The 13380-nt window shown below is 47.5% G+C and overlaps 4 protein-coding genes across 4 annotated transcripts; 1 reads left to right on the top strand and 3 right to left on the bottom strand.

Annotated features, from left to right (window-relative positions):
- Positions 1 to 439: 439 nt before the first annotated feature.
- Positions 440 to 2893, bottom strand: PHATRDRAFT_43134 (predicted protein; the record flags this gene model as incomplete). The annotated part of the gene is made up of 4 exons (XM_002177414.1): positions 440 to 1168; positions 1260 to 1337; positions 1438 to 2535; positions 2618 to 2893. 4 exons carry the CDS (start codon positions 2891 to 2893, stop codon positions 515 to 517), a joined length of 2106 nt encoding a protein of 701 aa, XP_002177450.1. The 3' UTR covers positions 440 to 514.
- Positions 2894 to 3462: 569 nt separating this feature from the next.
- On the bottom strand, positions 3463 to 5740 carry PHATRDRAFT_43135 (predicted protein; the record flags this gene model as incomplete). The annotated part of the gene is made up of 3 exons (XM_002177415.1): positions 5581 to 5740; positions 3918 to 5317; positions 3463 to 3843 (listed from the first exon to the last, which is right to left on the bottom strand). The coding sequence occupies exons 2-3, from the start codon at positions 5298 to 5300 to the stop codon at positions 3463 to 3465; spliced, it is 1764 nt and encodes a 587-aa protein (XP_002177451.1). The 5' UTR covers positions 5301 to 5317; positions 5581 to 5740.
- Positions 5741 to 6208: 468 nt separating this feature from the next.
- Positions 6209 to 8263, top strand: PHATRDRAFT_32290 (predicted protein; the record flags this gene model as incomplete). Its single annotated transcript, XM_002176880.1, has 1 exon — positions 6209 to 8263. The coding sequence occupies one exon, from the start codon at positions 6209 to 6211 to the stop codon at positions 8261 to 8263; it is 2055 nt and encodes a 684-aa protein (XP_002176916.1).
- Positions 8264 to 8643: 380 nt separating this feature from the next.
- Positions 8644 to 12733, bottom strand: PHATRDRAFT_43136 (predicted protein; the record flags this gene model as incomplete). The annotated part of the gene is made up of 1 exon (XM_002177416.1): positions 8644 to 12733. The coding sequence occupies one exon, from the start codon at positions 12731 to 12733 to the stop codon at positions 8663 to 8665; it is 4071 nt and encodes a 1356-aa protein (XP_002177452.1). The 3' UTR covers positions 8644 to 8662.
- Between the last annotated feature and the right edge of the window lie 647 nt (positions 12734 to 13380).

The following is a 13380-nucleotide window of genomic DNA, read 5'->3' on the forward strand; positions in this document are numbered from 1 at the left end:
TACACGATCCTTTAAAAAAAATTAATCAGAACTACGTATGCTCTTTATCAAACTGAGCTGGATTTCAGGGGTGCATCAGCGACTTGGTGGCAGGGCAGTCTTTCACTAACACTACCTATCGAGCAAAGACATAACAGAGAGAAACCAATGTCGAATATCGAAAATGATGCAACGAAAAGATGGTTGCATCAGAATGCCCATAAATTGAATCGATCAAGCGCAGCCTCATGTGCAATTGGTTTTTACGACCGATCTCGGTACGAGGGCAGTAAATCTTCACAGTGAGTCAGAACATTCCAGTACGTTCGGTTCATAAAAATGATTAGACGACCGATCACCTCGCTTTGAAAAAACAAGGCTACGCTTTTACCTTGTCGTTTCCTTCCAAATTGCTCTATAAATATTGTTGACTAACGTATACGCGTCTCTTTCGTCGGAAGAGTTGAAGACACTTTTCCTATACGCAAACTAGATAATCGTCTAGTCATATGAGCGCGAGAGTTGGAAAAAACAGCTACGAACTCTGCTCCTGGTCTTCCTCGCCATGATTGTCCCCATCTTCTTTGTCAGTGCCGGAGCCGCTTTCGGAAAGTACCTTACTGGACAAATTTGGCCAATCCGACCGTAGTAAAAAATAGCAATTCGCGGTGCCCGAAACCATACAACCGATGACCACTGCAGCCGTTTGGCCTTGAAGATCAATGTTTAGTCCGGCTGTGAAGAAAGCGGCTAATGGTATTGTTACCAACCAGCTTCCCAACAAGCAAACCCCGGTGGAAAGCCGATATCTTCCTTGTGAGCCCACCAGCGTCCCCGTCATAGTACCAAAAGATAACGCCATATTTCCCATACCAAACAAAGGAATGAGGTCACCAACCATCGCTTGCAACGTCGAATCAGAGGTCAACCACGTTGGTAAATCTTCAGCGATTACAAATATGGCACCTGTCGTCAACATGGCAGAAATTACGCCCATGAGAGCTGACTTGTACGCCGAAAGTCGAGCGTTCCACGGTTGTCCAGCACCTAACAAGAAAGCGCAGCGAACTTCTGCCGCGTCGGCCGTAGCCTGCGTTACGTAACTCAGTGAACTCCATACGGTGCCAAGCAAACCCCATGCGACAATCTCTGCTGGGCCAAGTAGTCTCGCGAAAACTGTTAATATTTCCTGTCAAAAAAAGGACGAGCGATGCGGTCAGTTGTATATATAATGACCATATGCACTAGATTGATTTCGAAAACGCAAGCAAGTGCCTTACCCATTCACTATAAGAAAGTAGGTACCCGAAGGCGAGTGAACCGGAGGTCCGCAAAAGGACCTTGACAGCAGCGAAATTCTAAAGACAGAGATAAAAGGTTAGACATCCAAGTCTTAGTCGAGGATTGCGATATCAATCCATTTACTGCAAAACAGACCGAATCGGCTCGTGTTCGTACCTCGAGTGCCCGTGTTCCAAACAGTCCTATGTAAAACTGCTGAAACCATCCCGTCCACGCAATTGTTAGTATGTTGAGTAGCAGGAATCCCAAGCTAACCCCCAAATCTAGAAATCCAACGGTTTGGAGTCGAACGTCGAAAAACAAGGCTGCCAAAAAGATCACTCCTGTTACAGAAAGTTCGCGAAGAACTGTAATTATTGCACTGTATCCTTCGTATTCCATCGTGTCCAAAAGTGAGTGAATGCCGTGGTTTACCCCGTTGCAAAGGCCGACAAATATGTACACCAGAGAGTAGTCGACACCAGCAGAAACAGTCTCTTCGTCGAACCCCAACCACTCTAGTGTGCTGTCAATCAGAAAGGACCACATGGTCATTAATATCAACGAGAACAGTGTATAAAAACCGAAAGCTAGCTGGATATACTGTCCAGCAAGAATATCGTTTTTGTTTCCGACTGCTTGACTGCAGAGAGTGGAAAGACTGCCCACAAAGCCTCCCAGGAAATTGTTCGTCAAGCCCAAAAAGAGATTGACAGTAATATAGGCCGAAACTTCTTTTGTGCCAATCATCTTACCAATAATTGCCACTCTGGCTAATTCGGCAAACCCAGTCAGCACAGCTTGCGTAATGTAAGGCAAAGCGAGCTTCCAAATTTGCTTGGTTTCAGAATCCCATTCTACTATTGTCAAGAGATGATCAAAACAATTGGCAATTGATGCCAGTCTCCACCACGCAAAGTCGCGGGGTGCACGATCTATTCCGTTCGTTGCCTTGCTGGTAGGGAGTAGCTCAACGTGCCCTTCCTCATCGACGGCATCACGAAAGGAAACTTCATCTGCATCTAGTTTATCCAGAACGGAGTGAGTGTCTGACTGTGCCCCAATGGTTTCGTTGAGGTGACTGGTAGTGGCATTCTTTCTTGTCTGCGCTGCTTTTTCTAGGTCTCGTGTTCGTGCTCTTAACCTGGCCAAACGCGCGTGTCGACCTCCCGCGGCCAAAGGAGCCGGGTTGAGAACGACATCAACGAACGAAGACACCACACTGCTCCGTGTAGACACCGACATGTCATCATGCTGATGGTTCTGGACGCGATTCTGAGTGAGTAACTGAGGCAACGGAAAAATATAAGATCGATTCGGTTCAGCATGCAAGAAAATTGGAACAAGAATAACGTACTTGGTTGATGCCAAGGAACTGTGGTCTAGAGGGAGACGAATGTGTTTCCTCGTCCAGCTGGGGTAGGCTGCGCGCAAGATTCTCCGTTTCCAAACTCTCTAACGTCCGGTCAGCTTCTTCCTTGCGTTTTTGGTATCGGTTTCCGAACGATACCATCCATGGCAAGAAGCAATAAAGCAGCCCACACAGAATAATGGTAGAAACCAGAATGGTCGACCCTGGATCAACCGTCGTCTCCAAGTAGCCATCAAAGCCATCGTCGTCGTGTGCAGACATATTGTACTCGTGGCGGCGTATGCAGAATTCACGAAGAAGCAGAAAGATGTTGATAGTGAGTAGATCTTGACAGAAAGGGAAGACGTTCGACCGATCTCATCTCAATGTGTTGAAAAATCTTGTCGACGATGATGTGGGGTGAAGGTTAGGTTACATGTCTTGAAAATATCTCTCACTGTCAATTTCGCTGGCCGTTCCATCCCTGACCAACTACGGTAGACACAGATGCATTTGCCATTCCGTGGACTGCGGGTGGGTTTGATTGGACACCGCGATTGTTCAACGCACTTTTTGGTTTAACAGTTAATGTATTTAATAAAAAGCATGCGAAATAGATAAGCTCCATTTCATTTTGATATTGATTTCTCTATTTAGTGAATGAACGCCGGACAGATACACTTTACATGATTCACTTTTCCTTTTCAGTCTCCTTGGAACATTGCACATTGAAGAGGGCCAAGAGCCCCGTGACGCTACACCAATGTGCATATTGCGCCCCCATTTTAAATACATTCATTTTCGAAGAGGACTGTTAGTGCTTACAATAGTCTTACATTGCTGAGCATGCTCTACTGCAATTTTCCCCACAAATCAGGAAGTTTGGGTAGACCGATTATTTGTGCAAAAACTTTCGCCGCATCCACCACGTCATCACGGGACCCCATTCCCTTGCTGGTCATGTAGTATGCAACAAATGCAAGATATGCGGCTTCAGCATTGGGCGTCAACAAGGGATGTCCGCTGCGAACCAGATTCTGGGCGAAATCAACTTTGTCCATGAGATCCTTGTGATCCTCAATATTAACGCATATCAATCGCTGTAAATCAATCTCTTTCAAGGCCTTCTTTTCAAACGGCAACAGTACAAGCAACCCCTTACCCTCCCGTCCAGCGCGCCCCGTGCGTCCGAGACGGTGTATGTAAAGTTCCTTGTTGCTTGGGGCACCATACTAGAGAAAACAGAACGACCAGTGAGAATGATTCCCTATTGGAAGGGGAATCGAAGGAAGGGAAAGACTCTTACCTGCACGACGAGAGTTACGTCCGGAAAATCAACACCGCGGGCGGAAACATCACTCGTAAACAGAACTCCTCGCTTTGCGTTGCGAAAAGATGAATTAATGCGGGTTCGTGCCGACTGGGACATTCTGGAATGCATCTCCAATACCGGTATTCCGAGTCCGACGTTGAAAAAACGGGTGAAAAAACGAACAAGTCGTGCTGCAGGAAAGAACACAACGATTTTGTAATCCTTCTCTTCCTCCATGGCTTGCTTGGTGATAGATACCAAATATGACACGTATGAGTCCATAGCAGGCAAAAGTGTATACGATTGCGTTACCCTCTTGTTTGTTTGTTTTGAACTGTCGTTGTTCCCGACACAGTCGACTTCCACATAATCTGCCGGTAGGATCTCGTCCAAAATGCGCTTTAGACGTGTGGGTACCGTCGCCGAGAACAGTAGCGTTTGACGCTTTTCTGGTCTTGGCAGAAACGAAAGAATTCGTCTCGTATCCTTAGCAAAGCCTTCCAATAGCCGATCGGTTTCGTCCAGGACCACAATTGGCGTCTCTCCAACAACGTCGCTGAACTTTCGTCCACGGAGTCTCGTGTCTTCCAGGTGATCCAGAAGTCTACCTGGGGTAGCCACCAAAATGGTAGGGATTTGTCTGTTAAGAAGGGCAACATCGCGCTGTATTTTTGTTCCACCATAGAGCGTCAAAACACTCCATTTGGATTCGAACGTGAGCAACCGCGAAGCTTCACTCCCGATTTGCATAGCCAGCTCTCGTGTTGGTGCAACAATGAGGATACCAACGTTCCGGTCAGCTCGGTATACGGACACATCCATGAACATTAAACGTTCGATAGCGGGTAGTAAAAAGGCTAACGTTTTGCCCGTTCCGGTTCGTGCTCGTCCTAACACACTCTTGCCTTCCAAAGCTGCATTGAATGTCTTGTACTGAATTTCTGTCATTTGTTGAAATCCCATGACCTCGGTTACGGCACGTTTCGTGCCGGGATGAAGATCAGCGCGTTCGTCAAAGCGGTAAGTGGTCAATAGCGTGGGATCTTGTGTGGCCTGTTCGTGACGGGCACGTGCAGATACCACCCGCTCTTGTGCTTGTGCGGCGATGGGACTCGCGGCGCGGCGAATGGGACCACGTACCCGTCGACGTTTAGATGCCGACGCGTCGGCATTATACTCGTCCGCCGCATTCGTCAAACACAGCGAGTACGCATCGCGGTGGTGGTGGTTATGGCCAGGAGGAACACATGCACGACGCCTCCGTGCGGACACAGGTCGACGCATCAGCTTTGTCTCCCCGGTCCAGCCTTGTATTTGCGGTAGCGTACTGCTGTATAGTATCGAGACGCAAACCAAAAAACTGATGGTCTTCCACATGGTGGCGGATTTGGATACTGACGAATGAGATAAAAGCAACAAGGTCGTGAGGGACAGGCTTCTGAACACTCCCCTGTCGCCAACCAATCGTAACGTCCACGTGTATCATACAAATGCCTCGTTCTTGATCGACACCGAGTATTTCTCTGCATAACGCAGGAAACGATCTCTCCGACTCGTCATCTAAAAACGTATTTAATCACCTACACGTAACATCCCTCTTTCATTGTTTCCAGGGGACTCAGCCATGGCATCTTTCCCGCACACGTCGTCTTCTTACCTTCAGCGGAACCTCCACCCTGACATTACGTGACTTTCATTGTGTCGCTTTGTCGGAATTGTTTACCGTAGTCGTCTTGGACTCGCAATGATCGTTCTCTGTCGTCTGGGCACACGAATACATCAATATGGACACACACGTCCTTGCCCAGGGATCGTTGGTGAAATCTTGTGATAGCTGTAGTGACCCTGACTGTGAATTGGGCAAGGTTGTTTATGGACGGCGGCGAGTGTCCCCTGGGTCGCGCTCGACGGCAAGACCGTCATGTCAGTCGATGAACGAATGAACAACGCGCCCAAATTCGGAGAATCCTGAACAAATATGACCTGCACTGAAGAAACTAGGGTAGGGGACCTCGAACGTGTCTCGCGCACGGAAAGCTACCCGCAACAACAGTCTCAGTCAACCAAACACAATGATATGGTGCTATTACACAGTCGAAAGGAGTATTCGACAAGCTTCGAGTCGAGGTATGAAATGGTCGTTTCGTAACAGTAAATGACTGCGGCGTGCGTTCACATCAAAATCAGGTCCCCGCCGCGTATAAAATTACAGACGCTGGTGAGCGTACCAGTCACGTTGCTAAGGGCAGAGAGACGGACCCTTTCAGGTCGACCACGCGTGTGCTATGCCACGACAAATTCGCACCTGTGTTGTGTGTCAACGACGATTTTTGGCTCCCACTCTGCACATAACGCATTGTGCTGCCTGTCTCGCCGTACAAAATAGTCCCACAGTCTCCATGGAGACTAGTTCTAGACGGCATCTGGATCTTCCGAAGGATGGAACTCCACCGGAGTTCCAAGTTGATGACGCACCGGCTAGTGAATGCAAAGAGGAGACGGGACGATCATCTCGGCCCGCAAAGCGTCCGAAAGCGGCTGGTGAACTGACAGTGAATGCAAGAACGCTATCGAATGAGTATCTGAATCCTTCTTGTATTTCCTTTCAACAACGAACGCAGACTATGCAACCGATCCATCTAGATCACGTTGACCAAGTACAAACCGTCGATAAGGAAGCTTCTGTCGAGAAAATTGACGACAGTGACGACGAGGAAATGGGCAGCGAAGCCGGAGACGAACTTCGATGCATACAAATCGTGGATCTGTTGAGCGATTGTATTGACGAAAATGATGAACCTGATTCCGAGGATGAATGGGCGGAAGACGTACCTCTTCACGCTCTGGTACCCGCCAACCCACGTTTACCGCTCGGCATGAAACCAACGAAGTCCAAGAATCCATTGACAACGCATGTAAAGCCAGAGCTGATGTCAGGCGATGGAAGTAAAGCGTTACGACCAGTAAACGATGATGGCGATGGTTTTGACGAGGATTACTGCCGGATCATCAATACTTTCAGTAACGACAAAAACGGCGATGCTGACACTTCCATGACCTGTATGATGTGTGGCAAATCTCTGCAGCACCTCAAGACAGGCATCAAAGGTCGTCTTACTCATATCAAACGGTGTTCCAAAAAGTACGGCGTCACGGCGCGAGACATTCGGCTGGACGACGACCACGAAGTTTTTGCCATGAACCAAAAGTCTGCCTTATCACCAACGACAAAACTCGCAGCTCGGTCTGTTAGTATAACAAACCCCTATAAACAGCCCAGTGAGTGGCACTGTGATTCGAATAGAGATTTGGACGACGACAGATTGTCTCGATCGGGAACAGCCTCGTCATCCGAAAACACTTTGGTCGTCGGTACCGGTGGTATCCCTCAGCGTTCTGCTTTCGGAGTGCTGTTGGCTGGTGCCCGGCGTGCTGCCAAGGTAGCTCAAATTTCTGCTACGAAAAAGACAGAAAAGCAGAGAGCTAGAGGAGGGTGGCGCAACGGAAATGGTCGACAGTATCAAGTTCACTACTCCGCCAGATCATGTCCGCTGTACAAGAAGATCACTGGCACTGACTTTGTCTGCGACGGTTTCCATTATGCACGCAGTTCCTTGACGCAGAATTATTTTCTCACTCATTTTCACAGTGATCATTACGGAGGAATTTCGAAGGCATGGAACGCTGGTACCATCTATTGCTCATTCTCGACAGCCAACCTTGTAAACCAGCAACTCGGTGTAGATCGCAAGTTTTTGCATCCCCTTCCCATGATGACTCCTATCGTCGTTGCGAGTCGGGGAAAACCTGTTACTGTCACTTTACTGGATGCCAATCACTGTCCCGGGGCCGTCATGTTTTTGTTCGAGGTGGGGAATAGACGGCTTTTGCACGTGGGAGACTTTCGATGGAATCGTGAAATCATGCAAGCCCAAGGTCCACTACGACCATTTTTCGACCGCACTCAAAACCTCGACGAGATTTTTCTTGACACAACTTACTGTGATCCCAAGTACTCTTTACCAGATCAGCAGGAGGCTATTAAGGAAACTGTAAAAGTTGCAATCGAACAAGTGGGACTTTCGAAACGCAATAAAGATCGCACGCTCATGCTATTCGGTGCTTACACCATCGGCAAAGAGCGCATTTATCTTTCCGTTGCAGAAAAGCTCGGGCTTAAGGTTTTTGTTGACAGTCGTCGATATCGAATATTAAAAGCACTAGAATGGCCATCGGAATCTATCGCTATGTTAACCACGCGACCTGAGGAAACAATACTGGTCAGTTATTCAAATGGACGATACACTGGGATTAAGTCCGATTTCTGTACTGATATCTGACGATAAGTGTTCTCCCTTTCTCTACAGTGGGTTGTCCCTCTTGGTCACATAAACATGAAGAAGATGGGATCGTACTTGTCAGTAAACACAAAAGGCTTTAGTCGCGAGTTTGATCGAGTGGTGGGATTTAGACCAACCGGATGGTCATTGTCTTCGAAAGGGACCGGAACCGTTAAAACGAGTACTAAAGGCAAGCTCACTGTATGCAGCGTCCCATATAGTGAGCACTCCAGCTTCCCTGAGCTCCTTGATTGCCTGGAGTGTCTTGCCCCTCGAAAAATAGTTCCCACAGTGTCGGTGTCAAAGACACGACAACAAATAGAGCTATTGTTGAAGGGATTGAAGAAGGAGCTAATTTAGAGTACGGCAGGGTCGCAGTAAGATCAAAGTAAGTTGTAGCTATATTGTAGTTAAATTCTTTTTGCTCGACATAAACGCAACACAAGGATAGATAGCTGGGCTCGTTGCTTTGAATTCAGAGTCCCCAACCAGAGATACCTGGAAAAAAGTGCTGATGTCGTCCATCGTTTTGGAGTTCAAACGAAGAGTGACGTGGGGATACGACGCAATACTACCCGGTCGCGTCGGTATAGCTTCAACTGAAAAATCCAGTGATCTTCCACCCTCTACCTTGAGTATCCCTTCCGTTTTGCCGCATACAATCCAGTCTATGCTCTCCGTGTCAACTGCATAGAAGACATCATGTTCACACAACAACAGATCGTTCTCATCAACGCTGTAAAATAGGCTAATACGAGAACCAACAACTCCATTGTGTTTCGAGGCACGGACCGATATCGATACAGGTAGTATTATCGAATGAGCTGGGAATGCAATTGGTTTCAAGAAGAATTCCAGATTCTCAACGAATGCTGTGCCGGATTGATCATCAAGCTCGATTGAAAGTGAAAAGTGACCGTTTTGACCAGAAACAGGGAATTGTGATGAAGAGGACTGACAGAGGAATCCGAATGCTAGTGTGTCACCGTTGCAAACCTGCTGATTCAGTTGTCCACTGTTTAAGTCCCCATTTGGTACTAATGTCAGGGAGTCGGGCATTTTTAACGACCACTTTTTGATGGTCAGGAGCTCTGGTACATGGCTTTTAACGGAGATATTCAGTATCCCCGTGTCACCATGGGGCAGATCGAAATGAGCGCCTAGAAGTGCCAAAGGTGCCTCACCAAGAGCCATTATAATATTCTCCAAAGAATTCGGCATGATTGAGATCTCATTTGGTAGAGGATTTTCCTGCTGGAGAGAGTCCGGACGCGCTATCTCAAAGGAGGTAGTAAGTTTGACATGCAGCGACTGTGGCGACACACCAGAAGAAAGCTTGTCAATCGGAGATGACCTTACAAGTACACTGAAACTGAGTGTCTCGTTGGAGGAAGAGTGGGGGATAGGCAACGAACACGATGACACCCACTTGTCCGTATCAGGATTCTGGTCCAGCGGAATAAATGATAGGCCTGGTGATCCGATCAACTGTAAAGTACCCGCTTTGACGACATCCGAGCCTGTGTTAAAACCAATTCGAAGAACCTGTTCGTGACCAGGAAGCAGGAAGGTTGGGGTACAATTAATTGATTGCGATGGTTGACAGGGAACAACATCAACGCGCAACGTCGGCTTTAAGATTTTGTTGGCAGGGTACGCAAACTTGACCCCCATCCAATGAATTGTGACAGAAGCGGCAATGAATTGACCGGAAGCCAAAGGCAGCCAATCGAACCTTAAATTGTTCGTTCCTGAAGAAAGACAGGTAGGTCCAAGATTCAGAATTTTAAATGCATCTTTGCTTTTTAGCGCCACTGCATCCTCGACTGCCGAGACATATGTCTTAAATTGCACTATGTCGAGCGAAACATTGTCGACTCGAATTTCATGTGGCAAGAAGCTTCGTAGAGCGACAAAGACACTTGTTGTCTCACCAACATTGACCAGCCTCTTGTTAAGCTTGTCTTCACTCTTACTCGTAGCCAGGGAGTCTGCATCAACGAAAGTCATCACTGTACTGAACATGCTTGGTGCTGTGGTCGTATACCCGAACGAATCAGACGTCGAGTCCACCCTCCTCGTAATGATTCCAACCATGTCTTCTTGAAGGACGTTCAGGGCTTCTATGGGGGCAATAGAAGAAGAACGATGGCTGAAGCATCTTATTAACGTTCGAAGATACTCTTCTGGAGTGCACAAGTCTCGTTGAATAACAGCCAGTCCAAACAGAAAGACGAACGAGGACCCATCCCAATTATCATTTGAAAAACTGTCAGCGATAATCTTGAACGCTCGCGCGGCATGTGTTTTGTCTCCTCTTTGCAAAAGAATCTCTGCAATCTCTTGTCTTCTCCGAGCGGCGGTTCGATGTCGCCGAGCCATTTGATTTGCAGCTACCAGCGTGTACATGAATCCGAGGTAATTCTTATCGAAGTTGGTCGCCGACACAAGGCACTGCTCAAGAAAGTCCTTCGCTAGTTCAGGTAAGGGTTCGTCGCTTAATGAAATCGAAATGGGTGAGTTAGGGACTTGGTATGGTTTCCATTCCAGAGCATTAGGGAAAACGATTGAATCGGTTCGTTTTTCCACTACCTTAACCAGCTCTAATCGGCGTAAGTGGAGTAGTCTAGCTCGCGCAAATTCTAACAGACTGCAAATTTGGCGCGCAAATCTTGTACCTTCCGCACTAGATTGGTCAGTTGTCGGGACTGTGGAGTCGAGAACTAGCAAATTCTGTGACGCTCTTTTAAGGTCCCAACAAAATCCAAAAGCCCATCGCTCTGTATCAATTCTCCGAAGATGCTGTTCTTCACCATCACACGCTGCGACCTGCCGGCCTTTGAACTGAAACATAGCATTCACGAACGCCAATGACCTCTCTACAACTGCCACGGGGTCCCCAATTTTGAACAACAAAGCTACTTCACGGGAAAACACATACTGTTCTAGCACAGGAGCAACCGCATCGAGTTCCAAGTGTGTTCGGAACATGCGGCGAAATGCGAGAGGTCGTCCGGCTAATGCGTAGTTCTCCAGTAGTTTCATTTCACGATTGCTTGTCGCTGGATTGTCCTTTGAATTTTGGATTTCCGTTGATTTTATATCAGGAATGAACGCTCGAAGTTCGTTGTACTGGAGGAGAGCCTCCGAAACCAGTTGCATTTGTTCATACGATATTGCGTAGCTCTCTTTCACTAGAAAAAAATGCGTCAGATCAAAACCTTTGCCTGTCTTCGCTTTCTGCGACGACAAAGCACGTTCAGAATCAACCTTGCGGAGATACTCATCATACCGTCGGCAGCGTTCTGCAAAACCTTCGGCAATCGAGGACCCCATAGCCTTCATGAAAGCGCTCCACTCAAGCTTGCGCCGATCGTCGACTTCGTCATGACCCTCTGCTATTAAGGTACTCAACGTACAAATCTTGCCATGTGGAAAGTCCAGGACGAAGCGTCTTGCAATTTCTCGGTCGACTTTGGACAAGTGGTTTGCAATGGAAGATACCTGCTGGCTTCCCAGTTCCATAGTCTCCAGATCCGGTTCACTGCCCATATCTGAGCTATCAGCACCGCCACTGTGAGCCGATTCGGCCTGCATCTCGGAGCCCGCAGAGGACGTTACCTTACGACTGCGCGCGGAAAATCTCGATAATGCAGCGCCGACACGAGCTGCCGGACGGAGAGTCTCATCCATATTTGAACCCGTCGGGACGAAAACAATAACATAATGCGACGTGTTTTCTTTGCGAGAAGAAGGGCTTTCAGAACCCGAAGCTTTTTTCTGTTCGATGGCTAAAGCATTTAGCTGACTGACAAACGCTTTGAGGGAAGGCTTGACTTTATTCCGGTAATCCTCCAAACTCTCACATCCTGCGAGGTAAATATGACAATAAGGAGCATTGTGCCATTCCGTTGGATCCTGCGGATCCAGAGTAGTGCTACTTGTATCGTCCCAAGGGGCGTTTGTAGTCAAAGCAAGGCCTCCGAGACTTAGGATTGGCCGAATTGGCAAACTCTCAATCATGCCGTTCGCTCCGCTGCGAAAGTGCTGATATTGAACATAAGTCAATCGGGAAGCATAATCGCGTTGAAGAATGACTTCCACTTTTTTGTAAAGCTCCAGTGAGACATTTCCAGGAATCTGCTTCCCAGAGGCCGCTACAAAATTACCAGGGGAAGATGATGGATCGACAAAGCTGACTACGGCACAATTGTTGATCGCTTGCTTCTCCTGTTTGACTCGCGCACTTTCATCCATATCTTGGTATTTCTGTTGTCGACTTTGTATCGATGCAAATCCTGCTGCCATGATATCATATACGATTGTGCCCTCATCCGAGCGCTCGGGTTCCGGGGTGTCAGGATTCTCGTCCGATACAGTGTTCGGAGAATCGTCCCTCGGAAGATTTGCCGAGTCTCCGGGGTTACCAGCTGCTGTAGACGTTTCGGGAGCTGCCGCTACAGAAGACATAATTCGACAATTTTAAATAACCACCAATGTAGTTAGGTAAACGAGGAACAATTACGGTGCACGATGCTAGCAATATAATACCCAAACACTTCGACAGTGCTGCAGAAAGAACCCTTAGAGCTAGAAAACTTTGGAAAGAAAGAATCGTCGCAGCGATACAACGGCCTCACTGTCTCCCCCCATTTATCTGGCCAGTCAATATCTCTGAAAGCAAGAAACTCTTCGAGGGGTATTAACCTAGTGAACGGTAGAATAGAGACTTATCTCGTAGCGGCACAGATACGTTCCTCATCGATGGGCGGCTTCTTGCCGCCAATCCTTGAGCAAGTCCCGAAGGGGTGCGTCTGTTGATATAACAACTGACGTTGTCCTTGCGCCAACCAGAGTTTCTTACGACATCTATAAAAGCTAGCTAGGATTCGACCTCTCCTAGCTCGCACCCCTCTCGTTCAAATCCACTCACAGCCACACCGTCCCTCTTTTGCCCCAAAAAGACCATCTAGTACAATATATTCCCATAATATTTCTAGTTCATTGGTTTCCTAACTTTGATCTTGTTCATTGTTTCTGTGGTCATCAATAGATTCACTTCGGATTGGCTTCCATAGAATTAGGCTGATATGGTTCTTTGACATTGAATGAGATAC

Source organism: Phaeodactylum tricornutum, chromosome 1, assembly GCF_000150955.2.
Source record: "Phaeodactylum tricornutum CCAP 1055/1 chromosome 1, whole genome shotgun sequence".
Taxonomy (NCBI): Eukaryota; Bacillariophyta; class Bacillariophyceae; order Surirellales; family Neidiaceae; genus Phaeodactylum; species Phaeodactylum tricornutum.